Below are 17,822 nucleotides of genomic sequence, written 5' to 3' on the forward strand. Positions count from 1 at the left end.
TGCCAGCTGTGGGGTGCTGATGAGTGGGCTGGGCACTACTTAGGTGGGTTGGTTGTAAGCCTTGGCTCTGACCTGCAAGCACTTTGCACAGCCGAGTGCATGGCACCTTGGATGGGAGGTCTCAGTTCTGCTTTGAAACCCAGCAATGACCCCCTAATTACAAGCAGCAGCAGCAAAGGCTCCTGGCTTGCTCAGTGTGGGTGGTCAGGTTAGGTGATTATGGTGCTCCCTTCTGGCCTCAGACACAGGAATTTTTCAAAACTTGATGCACAAACACGTGCCGAGCACAGAGGGTATTCTCCAGCCCCCTCACCTCCTCCCAACAGCTGCCAACTCCTGTGCCACTCTGAGCTCACTGCTTCTCCAGTGACTCATGGAAAAGCCATCAGAGACTCCCAGCTTGTGAGGTCTGGAAGAATTTGCTTTGTTTCATCAGAACCAGCTGACTAGCAGCAGAAGAAAGAGCAATTATTTATTTAATGGAAAAATAAAATGTCCAGATCAACCCCATATATTGCTGGAGCAATTCCTCCAATGTGATGGCTCAGATGTCCTCTAGAGCAGGATAAGGACTTCAGGGGCCCATTGAGCCTCACTGTTCCTGAGGGGTGCCAGTGCAGCTGCCAGGCAGAGCCAGGAAGGCAGAGGGAGCCCTGCCATCTTAGCACAGCAAATCCTGCTGTCCCCTCAGCTCCTTACTCTTTTCCTGGTTAGTTTATTGCCTTCACTGCAAATGTGGAGGCGTGGAGCAGACTGACTCCAGTCTGGCACAGCACTCCCTGACCCAGCAAACCTAGACTCATACCCCTGCTAGGCAAAAAAAAACCCTGGATTTTCTTATATTTCTAAGGTGCCTGTTCCTGGTGTCTAGGAGTGCTGTTTTCACACTCCTCGAGGGGTGTGAATCTGTCAACCAGAACAAACCCTCACTAGATGTAAACTGGTGCCGTGACTCAGGAACTAATTAACGGCTATTAGATAATGCAATTAGCGCCACAAACTGTCATCCCTCTGCAGTGTCACCCCTTCCCTTTATGTCACAGACATGCACAAACCATAAACGCAAGTATCCCTTCTGCATCTTCTCTCCCTCCGCTCTTGTTGCTCCCTCCCTCCTCTCCCAAAGCCAGTTGTGGCTCTGTTTACTGTCCAGCCCCACATCACATCAGCAGTTTGACATGGCAGAATTAATCCCATTAAGATTTTCACCCTCTGTGTGCTTTTAGGAAGGTCAAGACAAGCAAGGGGCTGGCAGTGGGGCTGGGAGGTCTGGCCCAGCCCTTTCCTATGGTGACACTGGAGCCAATGTGCCCTGGCTGCAGCCAGAGCAGGAGGTGATTTGTGCCTTTCCCTGGGATGTCCCTGTGGTGGAGGAGGCCAGCTTCCCTCCTTCCTGGAGCCAGGCAGTACCCAGAGCTCAGCACACTGCTCCCAGCCAGCAGCTGGCAGCTACCACCACCCCATCCCTGCTGGGGCAGGAGCCCTTTGGGCTCAGGGTCTCTCCAGCTTTGCTGTTCCTCCAAAGGGCTGATTGGACCCATGCAGAGCAAAAGCCTGTCTGCTCTGGGAGCAGCTCACACTCAGAAGCCTCTGGGAAAGTAATGGTTTCTCTAATTTCCATCCTTTCCCCTACAAACATCATCTTCTCCTGACAGGCATGTGAGCATGGGGCTTGGTTCTGGTGGTGATGCTTGCTGAGTGTGTTGGGTGTTGCACAGCTGTGATAGCAAGGGACCTTGCTACAAGCCACACATGGACCAACCATGACTCTGTGTCCACCTGCCACTGCTCCCTCTGCCTCAAGAATAAGGAATGAGGATGGGGCAGGGGGGAGGTTTCCGGCAGTGGTTTGAGGGACAGGGGCCAAGGAGGGGCATGGGGTGACTGTGCACAACAGGAAGCAGAGGTAGGGGACATTGGGGTAGTAGGGCTGCTTGAGCTGGGAGCTCGTGCCACAGCTTGAGGTGCCACCATCACATGAGCATGTGTAAATATCAGCCTCTCCTGCTGCCTTCACCACACTGGTGGGGGGGTGTGTCCAGCTCCTGCCTCGTGTGGAACAACGGGGTGGGCAGGAGGGAATGAGACCCTCTGTCCCACGTGGGTTGAGTGCTTAGTAGGTGCTCAGTCACTAACTGCACCCCATGGAGCACCAGCCTCTAGCCAGTGAGATCTTTTTTGCATATGGGATGACCATCTGCAGCCTGTGAGAAGGGTGGGCAGGACTGGCTTTGCTCTCTCTGGAGCTGTCTCCTCACCTGACAGTGCTGGCATCTGTGATCTCAAGCAGCGATGGGGACCCTGCTGTGCCAAGTGCTGCCCAAAATACATGGACCCCATCCAAAAGACAACCTTCTCTGCTTGGATCTGCAGCTGTCTGTGCCTCATGTCTTCATTCATGACGTTGGGTGGGAAGGAAAAAGCATCTCCCTGTCTTGAGAACATGCTTTCTGAGCACTGCAGTGGCCACAGAAACCTTTAGACCCAAAGATACTATCAGTGCAGAGCTGGAGGCTCCTAATGGCTTTGATGGAGAAGAGAAAACCAGCTGTAAATCACTGCCAGAAATCCTAGTGAGGGAGAAAGCCGGTGATGGAGTTTGCTGTAACTGTCTGGTGAGAGCAGGTCTGGGAGAGCACCCACTGACTGCCACAGACAAGAGATGGTGTGTGCAGGCTGAACAGCCAATTGGTGTCACAGGTAGGGGCTTCAGCCCTAGGAGGCCTTCTGAAGTGGCCTCTGGTCTTTGCCACAGCTGTGTTTTCTCCCTGGCTATGGCACTGGCATGGAGGTGGGAGGCAAAGGGAGATGAAGACAGGGAGGGCAACATGAGATGGGAGACATGAGGGGAAGGAGAGGAGAAACATGCTCCTTGGATGTGCAGGGCGAGAGAGATGAACACTGGGGGCACGGAGGAGGCATTTAGCAGGGAAACTCCAGGGCATGGAGACGTTCCTTGGTTTCTGGGGGGGTTCATAGTGCCAGGGACAGTGATGCGACTTGTATGAGAATGGAAATAGAGTCACACTGGCGAGTCTGTGGCAGCACTGCAGCTCTTCTTTGTGCTCCCTCCATCCTTGGCACATTCTGGGCATGCAGACAGAGCGGGGGCTGCCCCAGGGCTGTGTCCACACTAGAGCCTTCTCCACATCACCTGGTGCTCTCCATCCCAAAGGCAAATGGCAGATTCTATCACCAGTGCTCATGCAGGCAGAACACGTGTCTTGGTCAGCCACTCCAAGACCTGGCAAATTCAGAGCATCCTTGGCCTTCTCCAGCTGCCTAACCTGCTCAAGGAAGCAAAGGCAGTGCTAGGCTGTCCTGATGAGCTCAGGGAGAGTGCCCAGGGCAGAAGAAAGAGAGGGTGGGATGGAGAGAGCAGAAGGGGTGCCTTATAGGCTGGAGCATAGGGGAAAATAGTCAGGGTGTCTGAGGCAAGGGCGAGTGGTGTACACATCTTCCAACTTTTACATACTGTTGTACATCTCTGTTGTATGTGTCTTCACACCCTTCACCATTTTTATTCCACCCCCTACCCTCAAACAAGAGACTGCTTTATTTTTGCCCTTCAGTATAGGCTCATTTTCAAAATACCCGTTTAAGTTCCTCACCCTGGACCTCTGTCTCAGCACACCAATTTCCAGCGTGACCTCTGGGTGGCATCCAAGGACACTTGAGTGGGGCTACGATGGTCTCCTCCTGCATTTCCTGTGGCCTATACAAACCGTTTTATGGGGTGGGATAAGCTCGACTGTTCTTACTTCAGGTAACTGAGTACACAGACCTCTGTCAAGCCTGATAGTTAGTTAAACGCACTTAGAAGAGGATGCCAGTTTACACACTAAAGTGAAAAAACAAACCCTAATTTTAGTGGAGACGAAGGAAAGGGTTATTTTCAAGATTTTCAGATTCTTCCTGAAAGAGCTAGGGTAGATGTTTGCCTGATTGCTAGCTTGTCTGATCAGTTTGATTAGCTGTTACACGAATGACAGCTAAATCTCCCCATCTCTTCAAAGCGAAGAATTTGAAACTCATTTCAATTGTACTGAAACCAACCCCCAAACTGCCACAATTATGTATTTCTAAGTCATTTTATACACTTGCCACCTCTTCTTGTGTCCCTGGCTGGGTGCCCAGGAAAGATGGCAGCAGAAGCCACTTTTCCTCTCCCTTGATGCATCCCTTGTGCGTGGAGCTTGGCGTACAGCTGGGCAGTGCCAATGGGCTTCCTCGCCCTGCCCGTATTTAGCATTTTGTAGCTACCAAAGGATGTTGCTTTCTTTTCAAAGCACTTTGCATGGGCCAGGTGCAACAGGCTCAGAGGACAATAGTACAAAGGTATTTCTCTGGCCCTCACCCACTCTTTTCCCCTGTGAATGGAATACAGCCCCAGCTGCTACCACAGCTGTAGCCCCACTAATGGCTGTGTTGGCACCCTGACTTCAGCATCTCAGCAGCCATGCTTCCTTTTTCTCTTCTCTTTAGGCAGCAGTGATATTAAAACCTTGGCTGGTTTTAATGATGGTAGGGATGTCCTACTCTCACCACAAATGCAAGGCAAGAGCATTTCTTTTAAAACACTTTCAAGATATTAACTGATCCCAAAGCCTGCCAAACCCTGGTTTGGAGATGAGTATGTTAATGGCGTGTTTATACATTTAGCAAAACCAGCTTCAGGAGTCCCAGGCATTTGGAGACAGTGCCATTTCTCAGGGCAGCTGGCAGAGACACGTGCCAAGTGCTCCTGCTGCCCGCACAGACGCCGCGTCAGGTGGAGCTGCTGGGGAGGCTGCCCTTGCTGGGCTGGTCACATCTGGTCTCCACCAGCACCTACGATGAGGCTGGTGAAAGCCCAGCTATTTTGGGGGTCTCACATGATGTAGGAGGGGCAGGTCTGATGGGAAGCTCCTCTGTCCAACCTAACTCCATCAGCACCTTTGAATCTCCTTCACTTTCCAGGAAATCCCCCTTTGTTCCAACACATCGATTTTGGTTCATTGATTATTTATTTTCCAGATCCATTCTCCTCTTACCTTGGGAAGTTAACAACAGACATCTTGGTTTGGATGTCAGCAGTCTTTCCATCCATAATTTTTGCTACCTTTCATAAATAATTCCATGTAGCAGACTGAGATGGCTGGGCTCCCCCTGTACATCTTCACGGCCAGTGTGGATGCAGCTGCAGTGTGATGTGGGACTCAGGGAAGGGGCCAGCATTTCCTGGCATCACTGGCTGATGGCACTTGCGTGGCCCCTTCCCTCTTCTGTGCCTGTTGGGACTGGGCCGTGAACCAGACCAAGTCAAATTACTGGGTTTCAGCCTTGTTTGGGTTGTCTGCATCCAGCTTTGAGCACCCCTTTGTCAAGGCCAACTCTGTTGTGTTGTGGGGCTTTCATGAACTCCTTGGGGCTGAAAATGTAGCATAACTTTCTGTTTTCCTTGTCCCAGATTTCCTCTTCCAGAAGGAGCTGTTTGCTGTCCGAGACACAGGTGAGCTCTGCAAGCCATGGCACAGACTTTCAGGAGTGCTCCTCCCATGAGTAACCCTGTCTTGGGGAGGTGCTTTGGGGAGGCCATCGGGACATGCCTGAGGCACAGCATAAACCTGCTCTCATCCATGTAGCAAGGCACTGGCTCCATGCTGTTCTGCCCTTGCAGTAAGTGCTGTGCAGCATGGCTGAGTTTCACAGCCCCCTTCCTCCCACAGGCCCCTTCCTCCTGCAGCCCCTTGGCCTCTCCACATGCCTCCCCAGGGCATACCAGGGCTGTGCTCCTGCTGGGAGATGGTCCTTGGACTTACAGAGAAGGGACCATAACACCGTCTTCAAAAGGCAGTTCCCAGCCCTGTCCCTGCTCCTCTCCCTGAAGCCCCCTCTGTCTCCTCCATTGCTAAATAGGGACAGAGAAAATGCCTTCAAAGAGGTCCTGGGGTGAAGGCTGCAATGGCAGAAGGAGATTTTTGAGCACAAGCCAGGAGCAGCACTGGGCTGGGCAATGGAGAAGGCAGCAAATGCTGCCTACAAGGGGGCTGGGCAGCCCCAAGCCAGTGCCTGCTGCTGGTCTCTAGGGCTGTATCATGGGGTGCTGCCTGGCTCAGCCTGCAGATATGTCTCTGCTGCAGCTAAATAGTGTTGGTGTTACAAGAGGACAGCTAAGGGGGGTGTTGGGTTGTGCTCGTCAACCTTCACCCTCCCTGCTCCCCTGCTGCAGCCCTGGGGTCCTCATGTACAGCTTGGGAAAGGGCCAGGCACCAGCAGACCACAAGAGCAGGAGGTGGGAAGGGAGGAAAAGGAAGCAGGAGAAGGGTTGCAGTGAAGCTGCAGCAGCACAGCTGTGAGCTGGGCAGACACAGGGGCCAGGAAGTATAATGTTCTCCCCTTCTGTCTCCACTCCTCTTGCAGACTCCATGCACAACCTCTCTGCTCAGCCCTGGCATTTGAAGATGGCCAACCTGACCTACGACAACTTCACGCTGGGCAACCACTCCGAGGTGGCCATCCAGCCTCCCACCAACTACAAGACAGTGGAGTTGGTTTTCATTGCCACAGTCACAGGCTCGCTCAGCCTTGTCACTGTGGTGGGGAATATCCTGGTGATGCTGTCTATCAAGGTGAACCGCCAGCTCCAGACTGTCAACAACTACTTCCTCTTCAGCCTGGCCTGTGCAGATCTTATCATCGGGGTCTTCTCCATGAACCTCTACACGGTCTACATCATCAAAGGCTACTGGCCGCTGGGGGCCGTGGTGTGCGACCTGTGGCTGGCCCTGGACTACGTGGTGAGCAATGCCTCTGTCATGAACTTACTCATCATCAGCTTTGACCGGTACTTCTGTGTCACCAAGCCCCTGACCTACCCGGCCAGGAGGACCACCAAGATGGCAGGGCTAATGATCGCGGCTGCGTGGATATTGTCCTTCATACTCTGGGCCCCTGCCATCTTGTTCTGGCAGTTCATTGTGGGCAAGAGGACAGTCCCTGAGGGGGAATGCTACATCCAGTTCCTCTCCAACCCAGCAGTGACCTTTGGCACAGCTATCGCTGCTTTCTACCTGCCCGTGGTCATCATGACGGTGCTGTACATCCACATCTCCCTGGCCAGCAGGAGCAGGGTGAGGAGGCACAAACCCGAAAGCAGGAAAGAGAGGAAAGGCAAGTCCCTCAGCTTCTTCAAGAGTCCCCATATCAAACAGAACAACAATAACTCCCCCAAGAAGGCCATGGAGGTGAAGGAGGAGGTGAGGAACGGGAAAGTCGATGACCAGCCCTCCGCACAGACAGAGGCCACTGGCCATCAGGAGGAGAAGGAGACCTCCAATGAGTCCAGCACGGTCAGCATGACCCAGACCACAAAAGACAAGCCTACGGCAGAAATCTTGCCAGCAGGGCAAGGTCAGAGCCCGTCCCACCCCCGCGTGAACCCATCTTCCAAGTGGTCCAAGATTAAGATTGTCACCAAACAGACGGGGACCGAATGCGTCACTGCCATTGAGATCGTCCCAGCTAAGGCCTCTGACCACAACTCCCTGGCCAACAGCCGCCCGGCCAATGTTGCCAGGAAGTTTGCTAGCATTGCCAGGAGCCAAGTACGGAAGAAGCGCCAGATGGCAGCCCGGGAGAAGAAAGTCACTCGCACCATATTTGCTATCCTGCTGGCCTTCATACTCACATGGACACCATACAATGTGATGGTCCTCATTAACACCTTCTGTGAGACCTGTGTACCTGAAACGGTGTGGTACATTGGCTACTGGCTCTGCTATGTCAACAGCACCATCAACCCAGCCTGCTATGCCCTCTGCAATGCCACTTTCAAGAAAACTTTCAAGCACCTTCTCATGTGCCAGTACAGGAACATAGGCACAGCCAGGTAAACTGGCACTCAGGGACCACTTCAGCAACATCATGGAAGCCCTTCCCTTTGCCTCCTTTGCCAGAGGGGTTCCTCTGCTCTTCACTCACAACAGTGCAGACTGTGCAGTGATTGCACATGATGCCCTTCAAACATTGCTGACAAAGGTCCAAGGCATCTTAGAGCTGCAGCTCCTTCTAGTCACCCTGGGCCTGAGGACTAGTTTGGGGAGCCAACAGGAAAGCTGGTGGCAACAGGAGATGTGATCACCAGGAGCCCTCCCCAGCTCCCTGCTCTTGAGAGGTTGGCCTAATGGCATCAGTGTTTGTCCTAAGACTGGATGCCTCTTCTCCCTCTGTCTGACCATCTCAAGGGCATCAGAGCTTGTCTGCATGCAGGCGGCCGAAAGCTGGTGCTTTCAATAGGCTTGTAAACCATTTATTACCCAAGAAATGAAAAGAAACCAGGGCTAAACATTTGCCAGCCATCTTGGAGCCAGCTGGCTCAGGTGTGTTCATGGGGAGTCCTGCCGGCCCAGCCAGGCCCCCTCGCGTGGCAGCCAAGATTGCACCCTAGCAGATGTGGCAAACTCCTTAACTTTCCCTTGAGAGACACCATTGTACATCCTCACCCAGGAGCCTGGGGGGAGGTGGAATTTTTCCCTGGGCTTCGGCTCTGCCCTCCCCTTCATGTGCTATCTGCCCTTGGCCAGCAGTTGGCTGGACAGACAGACTGACAAACCAAGCACCTGAGTCCTGGGTGAGGTGTGTGAAACCCAGTTGCCTCCTACGATGATGGAAACTAATACTGCAAAGAAGAGCAGTGGTGTGGTGCAGGACTTCTCCTTGTGGCCCTGAGGATGTGGCCCCTGAGAAGTGCACAGCAGTGACAATGAAAATAACTCCTTGGGAGGGATGGGGGGAGCTTGGAGTCTCAGAGGGGGTTGGAAAGAGGGACTGCAATGTGGCTGAGGTGCCCTGTGTCTCATCTGGGCCATGAGTCGGTCCCCACTCTCCCCATGGGGGGTGTGTGAGGCCTGACTCACAGCTCTGGGGGCAGTAGAGGATGGTGGTGGCCCCCAGCCCTGCTCCTGCCTTGAGGGCAAGGGGATGTCCCAGGGAGGCCGAAGGAGCTGGCTGCTGAGCTTTGTAAATGGATGTAACCCTGTTGTTGGTGTTGTGGCAGAGCCCTCAGCATGTGGGCTTCAGCCAGTGTCTCCAGCCCCCACCCGTGTGTGCAGTCCAGACCACCCCAGGGCTGCTCATCACCTTCTCCCAAAGCCAGGTCTCTGCAAGCTTTGGTGGGCATGGCTGGGTGCACCCAAGGAACAGGACAGGACGGGGTCATGCTGGCACTGGCAAACTCTCCTCGTCTGTACGTTCTTCCTGTCCCCACACCAGGGTGATGCTGTGCAACCTGGAGAAAGGCTGCCCTGGCCCAGGTAGGGACCCCACCACCACTGCCTTTAGGATTATTCACATAGAGGTGCCCAAAATGCCTGGCGGGCTTTTGTTTTTTTGCAAACTGTTACAACCACGGCCCAATCCACCCTGAGACAAATAAAGACCTTGGACCAGAAATTAACCTTGGCCACGACGCAAGAAGTGAATGAGTCATCACTTTGTCACTCCTTCCCAAATCCAGTGTCACCCACCAGTGACACATCCTGCAGCATGCAGGTGCCAGCCCCATCATCCCTCCAAGAGCAAGGGGGTCAGCCCAAAGGGCTGCCTGGAAGAGGCTGAAGGGTCTGACTCAGGCGCCTTCTCCAGGCTCATGTGTGGTGGTACCCAGGCCACTGCCACCAGCCACATGGTGACTTCACTGCTAGTCCTGGTGGAGCTGGCAAAACTGAGGTTTGCTGGGGTTTCCAGCACAGCAGCACCTTGTGGGGATGACAGGTGTGTTCAGACAATTTTTTTAAAAAAGATTGTTTATTGGAAAAGAAAACAAACCCCATTTTCCAAAAGAAATGAGAGCGCCCACCCAGCACCAGTGGTGGTGTATCAGGCCCCAGCATGGACATACATGGTTAGAAGTGATGGAGAAGAGGGGACACAGTGGTTCCTGGGGATGGTGGTTTTGTTTTCCCCAGCTGCTACAGGAAACTCCTGCCCTGGCCAAAGGGATGCTGGAGGAAGCCCCCCAAGCCAGGAGCAGTCCTCGCATGAGTAAAGGGCACATAAGTGATGGGGTTACTCAGGCGTTCAACATCCAGCCCTTCCCTCTGGCATCGGTACCTTGCAGAAGAGTGGGAAGGATCCAAAGGTGGCTCATTTGTGCTGGAGTGTGGAAATATGTGTGTTCCCATCCCAGTTGTCCAGGCACATCCCAGTGAATCTCAACACCAGGTAAGAGGAGGTGAGCAGGACACACTGGCTGTGGGGGTGAAAAGGGTGGCAGCCCCTCCTGTGGGGCAGGTGGGTTTGCTCTCTACAACACTAGCGATTAAAACAAGGCATCTCAGTGAAAGAGGAGGTCATGGAAAGGAGGAAGAAGAGGAGGAAGACAGGAGCTTGGGCTGGCTGCAGCCATGGGCACGCTGTTGAGGGGCTGACGAGGATGCTGGCTTCCCGTTCTAGTCCTTTCCCTTGCCCTTCTTTGCTGCATGCAAGAAGCACAGGATACAAGAGTTAGTGTGCCCACTGGCAGCTCACTGATCCCCCAGGTGCTGCCGTAGCAGAAATGCAGCCAGCACGGCTGGCTCAGCAGGGTGCAGGGGCTGCAGCCCTGCAGACAGCCTCCCTCCACGACACAAAGCCATGTTTTGCACCAGCCCAACTGAGGGGGAAATCCCAATCCCACCAAAGCCGACGATGACTTGGGGGAAGATCAGGGTATTTCCTAGCACACCTGCATCCCACCCAGCCAGCAGTGGGACTTCAGGGCTGTCACGTGCTGATGCTGAGGGAAGAGCATACTACGTGATCCCCCATACCACAAGCAAAGACCAACTCCAATGGGCCAAGCTACCTCTGGAGAGCTCCCGCTCAGGGTCCCAGCAGGACCCTTCTGGGGACAGGAGTGGTGGAAACTGACCTTTGGACTTTGACTTGATCTTGGAAGAGCAAGGCTTGGTCACATAGACGATCTCCTCGCACTGGGCATTGTACAGGGCTTTCTTCAGGATGCCGGAGCGAGTCTTCACACCTGTCTGAGCACTACACCCACCCCAGCTCTCAAACTTGTACTTGCAGTCAGCTGGAAGAGAGGGGAGAGGTGTCAGAGCCAGACAGGACCTGCTGTGGGCACCACCCTTGGCCACCCAGCCCAAGGTGGTTCCCAGTCACCCCACCGCCACGCACCCACCTCCAAACTTCTTCTTCCAGTTGCAGGGGATCTTGCACTTGAGCTTCCTACTCTCATCTTTGCAAGTTCCCTCGCGGTAGCCCAGGCCGCAGTCCTTGCTGTTGGGGACACAGGGACCCCAGCGCCAGTCCTCGCACTCAGAGCCATCCTTCTTCGCCTTCTCTGAGAGGGAAGGGGGAGCAGGTGCTTGCTGCAGGGACACAGGCACACACCCTGGGCTGTCCCCTGCCCCACCAGCCCCCTATCCTGGTTTGCCCCTCACCTTTCTTGTTCTTGCCAGCTTCAGTGGTGGCGGCCAGCAGGACCAGTGCCAGGAGGAGGAGGAGGAAGCCCCGGACCTGCATCCTGCCTGGGGAGGGTGGGAGAGGGTCAGGGTGTGATGCAGCAGTGAGGAGGGGGCAAGGTGGGCTGTAGGCAGCCTGCCTGGGAGTGAGGTTGCAGATGCTTCCATTGTGCACACACACCTGCGTGTGTGCATGTGTGCACACGTGTGTACACCCCCATGCCCTGCTCGTTGCCATCCATTAGACCATGTGTATTAATTGCAACAGGAAGGTTAATTGTGCACGTCAGCAACTAACTACCTCTGACCAGAGAGCTGTTGGACTGCGAGCTTGTTCCCTACCCCTGCAGTCACCCATTGCCCTGCCTGTGGCCAGAATGCTCTCCATGGAGACCCCTGCCTCCCTCCCCAGCAGCTGGGGAAAGCCCTTTGGTTGGGTGAACTCAGCACGAGGCTGCCCCAGGGCTGTTGCTGCTCTTGCCCCTGGAAAGCGAAGCAGTTCCTGCCTGCATACTGGCAGTGGGATCCTGCTCCCAGATGCCAGTCCCCAGCCCTGACCCCCCTGTATTTCTCTGTGGCTTCTTTATCCAGCACTCAGCAGGCTGCCGCCCCACACCAAAGAGCCCTGGAGCTGGGCGATCACAGCTGCCATGGTACCTTTCTCCAGCTCCAGAAGAATCCAGGGGGGAAAAGAAAAAAGCCCAGCAAAAACAAACCCGCTGCCATGAGGGATTCGAGAGCTAAATCAGCAGAATAAACACATACAGAAAAAGTCCCCACAGCGTGGGAGCTCATTGGAGGGATGGAGTAAGAGAGCTGCGCCCACTAGCTGGCACCAGAACACCAGCACAGCACCCGTGTGTGCTGGGGGCAGGGGAGTGTGCATGTGTGTGCATGTGTGTGCACGCACCTGGAAGGAGGCCAGGGATAAGGGTGCATGTACACCTGGGTACAGCTCCTGGAGCTCTGTCCCCCCTCCCATGGTGGCTCCAGCTGCCACCACGAGGCACCGTGGGACACTGCTGCCAACGCTGGTGTCCCAGCTCCCACTCCCAGCAGGAGTGTAGATGTGCAGAGCCAGCACCTCAAGTCCTGCGGCCCTCTTGCTGCTCCCCTAAAGCCTTTTAGGATGACACCCATATCTGCGTGCAGCAGCCAGCCAGCAAATACATTACACCTGCCCTGGCTCCATGATGAGCTTGAGAGGACCATGCAATAGAGGTCAGGACAGAACACAAGCCCCAGGGGACATCAGTGCAGGAACGAGCCTGAGGTCAGCGTTTGCTCCCTGCCCCCAGGCTCCCTGGGCAGCATGCTGGACAGAGAAGCTCCCCAGATTATTCAGGCTCCAGCGCACTCACCTTTCATGCGTCCGCTGCCTCGAAGCTGCTGGCTTCACTCTGCATTGAACTGTCACAGGGAATTACACAGCCTGGCTGGATGAAGGCACAGCTGAGGGGGTGAGAGCTGCCTGCCCCCTCGCCCAGCCTGGCTGGGAGCCATCCTGCTGAGCACGGCACAGCTCAGCCCTGTTCCCACCCAGCTGCCTTCAAAGGGTGCATGAGCTGAGCACGGATGGGCTGCTGTTACAGGTGGCAAGGCTGTTATGGGCACCCCTGTACCACTTTCTGTGGCAGCTTGGATGGGGCAGCACCTCTGACACCCGCATAATTCGCAGCTTGCCCCTAATTTCAGGTGCTCTGTAAATTCCTTCCATCCTTTGTTGTGGAGTGTTTCCCTGTGCTCCTGCACCCGCCTCCCTGACCAGCACCTTCCAGCTCAGGTCCTGTGGACACCACCTCGAGATCCCAGGGCTGACAGTCCCAACTGCTGCATGCACCCCTGCCTCATGTCCAGGCATGGGCACCCTCTGCTTCCACAGCATGGGCCCTGCCCATGCATTCACAGGGACTGGATAGGGGGATCCAAGGGGCAGCCCAGCTACAGCCCCAGGGACTCCTGGATCTGCTCCCAGGCTCTGCCCAGCAAGCATATCACATCCCCCAGGCAAAGGTCGGCCGAGAACCTCAGCCATGGCCCATTCTAAACCATTCATAAGAGAAAGGGAATGCAGTTTTCCAACTGGTTTTCTAAACAGCCTGATCCCTTCTTTCCCAGCCAAAGAAGAGCTGTTCTTGGTCAGGCTGCCAGCGCCTTTAGGCATGTTCACACAGCCCAGCTCCTCCCGCATCTCTGCGGGGCCCTGGCTCCTCTCCCGCTCATATCCCGGCTGGCTCTCACACTTCACTGGTCTCTCCCAGGAATGGGCTGCATGAGCAGAGCAGCCTGGAGCAGGCCACAACACAGCACTCCCGGTTTCCCCTTCCCCTCCCTCCTCTAGCTGCCCTCGGTTTGAAGAGCCCAAATACCCACTACTGCAATGGGAGAGCCTGGACCCCTCCCCGGACACCCCTCAGGGCCATGCAGTGCCACCAGCAAGTCTCCGAGCGCACCATTCTCCCCAGCTCCTGTCCCCCCGCTGCCGCCCCGATGTTCTCCCGGGAACGGGGCGGCTGCTGTTGTATCAGCCCCCTCGCAGCCCCTCTTCCAGCAGCGGGACCCCTCGGCTCGGCTCAAATTGCAGCTGACTGTGGCAGCGGTGGGTGCGTGTCTGCTGCCCTCCCTCCGAGGTCTGCTCTGCTCCGCTCCCCGGCCTCCAGGCAGGAAGCCTAGCGCTCGGGGTATCCAGCACCCCGCAAGAAGGAGTTTCCCTGCTGCCAGGAGAGGGGACAGTGAGCTTTTTCCGGTGAGCCAAGGCGTTGGCATCACCAGGAGGCTGTTCTGGAGGTCCTGCAGCAGAGCAGAGCAGCGAGGGCGGTGGGGCATTCCAGCAGGCGGCCTCACCTTCTCCGCGAAGAGAAGAGAAGGTGCTGCAGGGCGAAAAGGTTCGCTCTGCCCGTGCACTGCAGGACAGAGCGGGAAGCAGGCAGCTCCCTTCCACGCTTCTACCCCTCTGCTTCCTCCCCAAGGCAGATGCTGTGCCATGACGCCCGTACAGGGGGGGAGGGCTGTGATCCCGGGCCACTGGCTTTCCAGGAGTCCTACGTCCCTCCGAAACTCCGCACCTCCAGGCAATTCCCCGGCTCTTCGCAGACGAGCCCGCACCCGGGGGGCTGCCGCGTCCGGGTCCTCTGCCCCAGCTGCCGTTCCTGCAGCACCTCCCCAGCCAGAGCCATGTCCCCCACCCCGCAAAGCCCCTTCCCCCCGGGGGAGCCCCCAGCCCGCATTAGTGCCCCCTCCCCGGGGAGGCGATGGGGAGGCGGCCGCTTGCCTTGCCGAAGGCCCCCCGTCCGCAGGGGCTTGGGGTGGGGGAAGTGACCCCGCGCCCGGGGACACACGCACTCACCTGCGGTGCGGAGCGATGCGGAGCGGTGCGCGGTGCGGAGCTGCTGCCTTTGTGTGGCGGCCGCGTGCGGAGCCCCCGCGCAGCGCACAGCGGCCCCTGACGTCGGGCTCGGCTGGCGGAAAAAAAAAAAAAAAAAAAAGGTAGGTTTTTTAGCCCAAAACTTTTCACAAGCTCCTCCTCTGCCCCCTGGCCAGGCACAAAGGCAGGCCGGTGGGCGGAAGGGCCGGCCCCGAGGGGCAGGCTGGCCCCCCCCGCCGTCGGGGATGGGGGAGCGCCGGGCTGGCGGCGGGCCCTGCTTCTCCGATGTGCTCCCCGGCTTGGACAGCAGGGCCTGAGGGGCCGGGCCTCGGCGGGACATGTGCCCGTGTGTCCCCTGCCCTGGGCAGGGTGTCTCACCTTCCTTCAGGCTTTGTGGCTTGGTACTAATGAAGCCGCGGGAGTTCAGCTGACCGCGGACCCTGGCGTCGCAGGCCTCTGAAAGGCTGTAAGCTGAGCACTTGGACAGGCTGTTTGGGGCCACTGCTTTGAGGCTCACTAGAAAATGGTTCCTGGGGCATCTCTGGGGCTAGATGGAGTGAAGGACATCACCAGCTCTATGGATGCCTCCTTCCCCGTCAAAGCCACTGGCATTAATGGACCAACTTTTCATGGTATCTGCCCTTCTCATCGTTTTCCACTTGCTCTGTGTGTCGTGGGAAGGCACAGGGAGGGGACACCTGCTCAGCACCTGAAGAAGCAGAATCACAGAATCACAGAATGTTTGGAGTTGGAAGGGACCTTAAAGATCACCAAGTTCCAACTCCCCTGCATGGGCAGGGACACCTCCCACTAGAACAGGCTGCTCAGAGCCCCATCCAACCTGCCCTTGAATACCTCCAGGGATGGAGCCCCCACAACATCTCTGGGCAGCCTGTTCTACTGTCTCACCACCCTTACACTGACGAATTTACACCTGATCTCTAATCTAAATCTCTCTTCTTTCAGCTTAAAACCATTACCCTTTGTCGTCTCACTGCAAGCCCCTGTAAAAAGATCCTCCCCATCTTTCCTGTAGGCCCCTTCAGGTACTGGAAGGCCACTATGAGGTCCCTCCGGAGCCTTCTCTTCTTCAGACTGAACAACCCCAACTCCCTCAGCCTGTCCTCATAAGAGAGGTGCTCCAGCCCTCGGATGATTTTCATGGCCCTTCTCTGGACACGCTCCAACAGGTCCACATCTTTCTTGTGCTGGGGGCACCAGAGCTGGATGCAGTATTCTACACAAGGGCAGAGTAGAGGGGCAGAATCACCTCTCTCGATCTGCTGGCCACACTTCTTTTGATACATCCCAGGATGGAGTTGGTCTTCTGGGCTGCAACTGCACATTGATGGCTCATGTCCAGCTTTTGATCCACTAGTACCCCCAGGTCCTTTTCCACAGGACTGCTCTCAAGTGTGACCTCTCCCAGCCTGTATTCATATCTTGGGTTACCTCAGCCCAGGTGCAGGACCCTGCACTTGGCCTTGTTGAACCTCATGAGGTTCACCTGGGCCCACTTCTCTAGTTTGTCCAGGTCCCTCTGGATGGCATCCCATCCCTCTGGCATATCAACCACACCACCCAGCTTGGTGTCATCAGCAAACTTGCTGAGGGTGCTCTCAATGCCACTGTCAATATTGTTAGTGAAGATATCAAACAGCACTGGGCCCAGCACTGACCCCTGAGGGACACCACGTGTTACTGTTTTCCTTCTGGACTTCAAGCTGTTGACCACTGCCCTCTGGACACAACCATCTAGCCAGTTCCTTATCCACTGAACAGTCCACCCATCAAACCCGTATCTCTACAATTTAGTGAGAAGGATTTTGTGGAAGACCATGTCAAAGGCCTTGCAGAAGTCCAGACAGATGACATCCACTGCTTTTCCCTAGTTGACTGATGTATTCACTCCATTGTAGAAAGCCACTAGGTTGGTCAGGCAGGATTTGCCCCTGGTAAAGCCATGCTGGCTGTCCTGGATCACCTCCTTGTCCTCCACGTGCCTTAGCATGTCTTCTAGGAGGATCTGTTCCGTGATCTTCCCAGGCACAGAGGTGAGGCTGATAGCTCAGTAATTCTCAGGGTCCTCCTTTCTACCCTTTTTAAATATGGGCGTAACATTTCCTTTCTTCCAGTCACTAGGGACCTGACTGTCATGACTTTTCAAATATCATAGACAGTGCTTTGGCAACTACCTCCACCAATTCCTTCAGGACTCTGGGATGTATCTCATCAGGTCCCATGGACTTGTATATCTTCAGGTTCCTCAGATGGTCACGAACCTTGTCTTCACTTACAGTGGGGGGGACTTTGTCTCTCTGATCTGCATCTTGTAGGCTATCAACATGAGAGTTGTGAGGAGAGGGGCTGCCAGTGAAGACTGAGGCAAAAAAGTTGTTGAGAACCTCAGCCTTCTCCTCATCTGTTGTTACCATTTCACCATTGTGGCTCACCAGGGGGGGTTATGCTTTCTTTAACCTTCCTTTTCTGGTTTATGTACCTGTGGAGGCCCTTCTTGTTTTTCTTAACATCTCTTGCCAAGTTCAATTCTAGCTGTGCCTTGGCCTTCCTGACCTCATCCCTGCATAACCAGGCAGTGTCCGTATACTCTACCCAGGGTACCCTCTTCCACTGCCTGTGTAGGTCCATCTTGCCTTTTAGTTTGACCAGCAGGTCTTGACTCAGCCATGCTGGTCTCTTACCTTCCTTGCCTGATTTCCTATACCAGGGGATATCACTATACCAGGCACATCAATTCCATGCTGGCCCAGGCATCTCCCCTGACCCTCATGACCTCCCACTCCCCAGCTCAGCCACGCTGCAGCCCTTCTCCTTGGACCAAGCAGTGTTATTGGTTGGGGATGAAAAGACCTTGTAGATGTGACTGCTCTCCCTTCCCTCCATCCACCCCCTTTTCTCAGAAGGTCAGGAGAGGCAGAGGCCAAGCCAACTCTGTTCTGGAATTACCAGCCAGAAAGGCCAGTGTCATGCCCAAAGAATGGGGCTGCGGTGGG

General features: G+C 55.4%; 2 protein-coding genes across 3 annotated transcripts; one reads left to right on the forward strand and one right to left on the reverse strand.

Moving 5' to 3' along the window:
• Positions 1–5,448: 5,448 nt before the first annotated feature.
• On the forward strand, positions 5,449–8,539 carry CHRM4 (cholinergic receptor muscarinic 4). The gene is made up of 2 exons (XM_051621305.1): positions 5,449–5,491; positions 6,403–8,539. Exon 2 carries the CDS (start codon positions 6,408–6,410, stop codon positions 7,872–7,874), a length of 1,467 nt encoding a protein of 488 aa, XP_051477265.1. The 5' UTR covers positions 5,449–5,491; positions 6,403–6,407; the 3' UTR covers positions 7,875–8,539.
• A 1,228-nt stretch (positions 8,540–9,767) lies between these two features.
• Positions 9,768–14,869, reverse strand: MDK (midkine). Of its 2 annotated transcripts, none has more exons than XM_051621317.1 (5): positions 14,791–14,869; positions 11,424–11,510; positions 11,162–11,323; positions 10,892–11,053; positions 9,768–10,456 (listed from the first exon to the last, which is right to left on the reverse strand). In XM_051621317.1, exons 2-5 carry the CDS (start codon positions 11,503–11,505, stop codon positions 10,431–10,433), a joined length of 432 nt encoding a protein of 143 aa, XP_051477277.1. In that variant the 5' UTR covers positions 11,506–11,510; positions 14,791–14,869; the 3' UTR covers positions 9,768–10,430. The 2 variants fall into 2 exon arrangements, with proteins under 2 accessions (XP_051477277.1, XP_051477276.1); XM_051621316.1 differs by having other exon boundaries at positions 11,424–11,506; positions 14,791–14,814.
• Between the last annotated feature and the right edge of the window lie 2,953 nt (positions 14,870–17,822).

Source organism: Apus apus, chromosome 5 (assembly GCF_020740795.1).
Source record: "Apus apus isolate bApuApu2 chromosome 5, bApuApu2.pri.cur, whole genome shotgun sequence".
NCBI classification, from domain to species: domain Eukaryota; kingdom Metazoa; phylum Chordata; class Aves; order Apodiformes; family Apodidae; genus Apus; species Apus apus.

What these genes read in the sequence shown, in the direction of transcription:
- CHRM4 (XM_051621305.1), top strand. Translation starts at nt 6,408, where the DNA reads ATGCACAACCTCTCTGCTCAGCCCTGGCATTTGAAGATGGCCAACCTG.
- MDK (XM_051621317.1), bottom strand. Translation starts at nt 11,505, where the DNA reads ATGCAGGTCCGGGGCTTCCTCCTCCTCCTCCTGGCACTGGTCCTGCTG. An exon ending in CTGGAAGAAGAAGTTTGGAG is followed by an intron (nt 11,054 to 11,161) that starts GTGGGTGCGTGG and finishes CCTCTCTTCCAG; the next exon opens with CTGACTGCAAGTACAAGTTT. An exon ending in GATCAAGTCAAAGTCCAAAG is followed by an intron (nt 10,457 to 10,891) that starts GTCAGTTTCCAC and finishes TCTTGCATGCAG; the next exon opens with CAAAGAAGGGCAAGGGAAAG.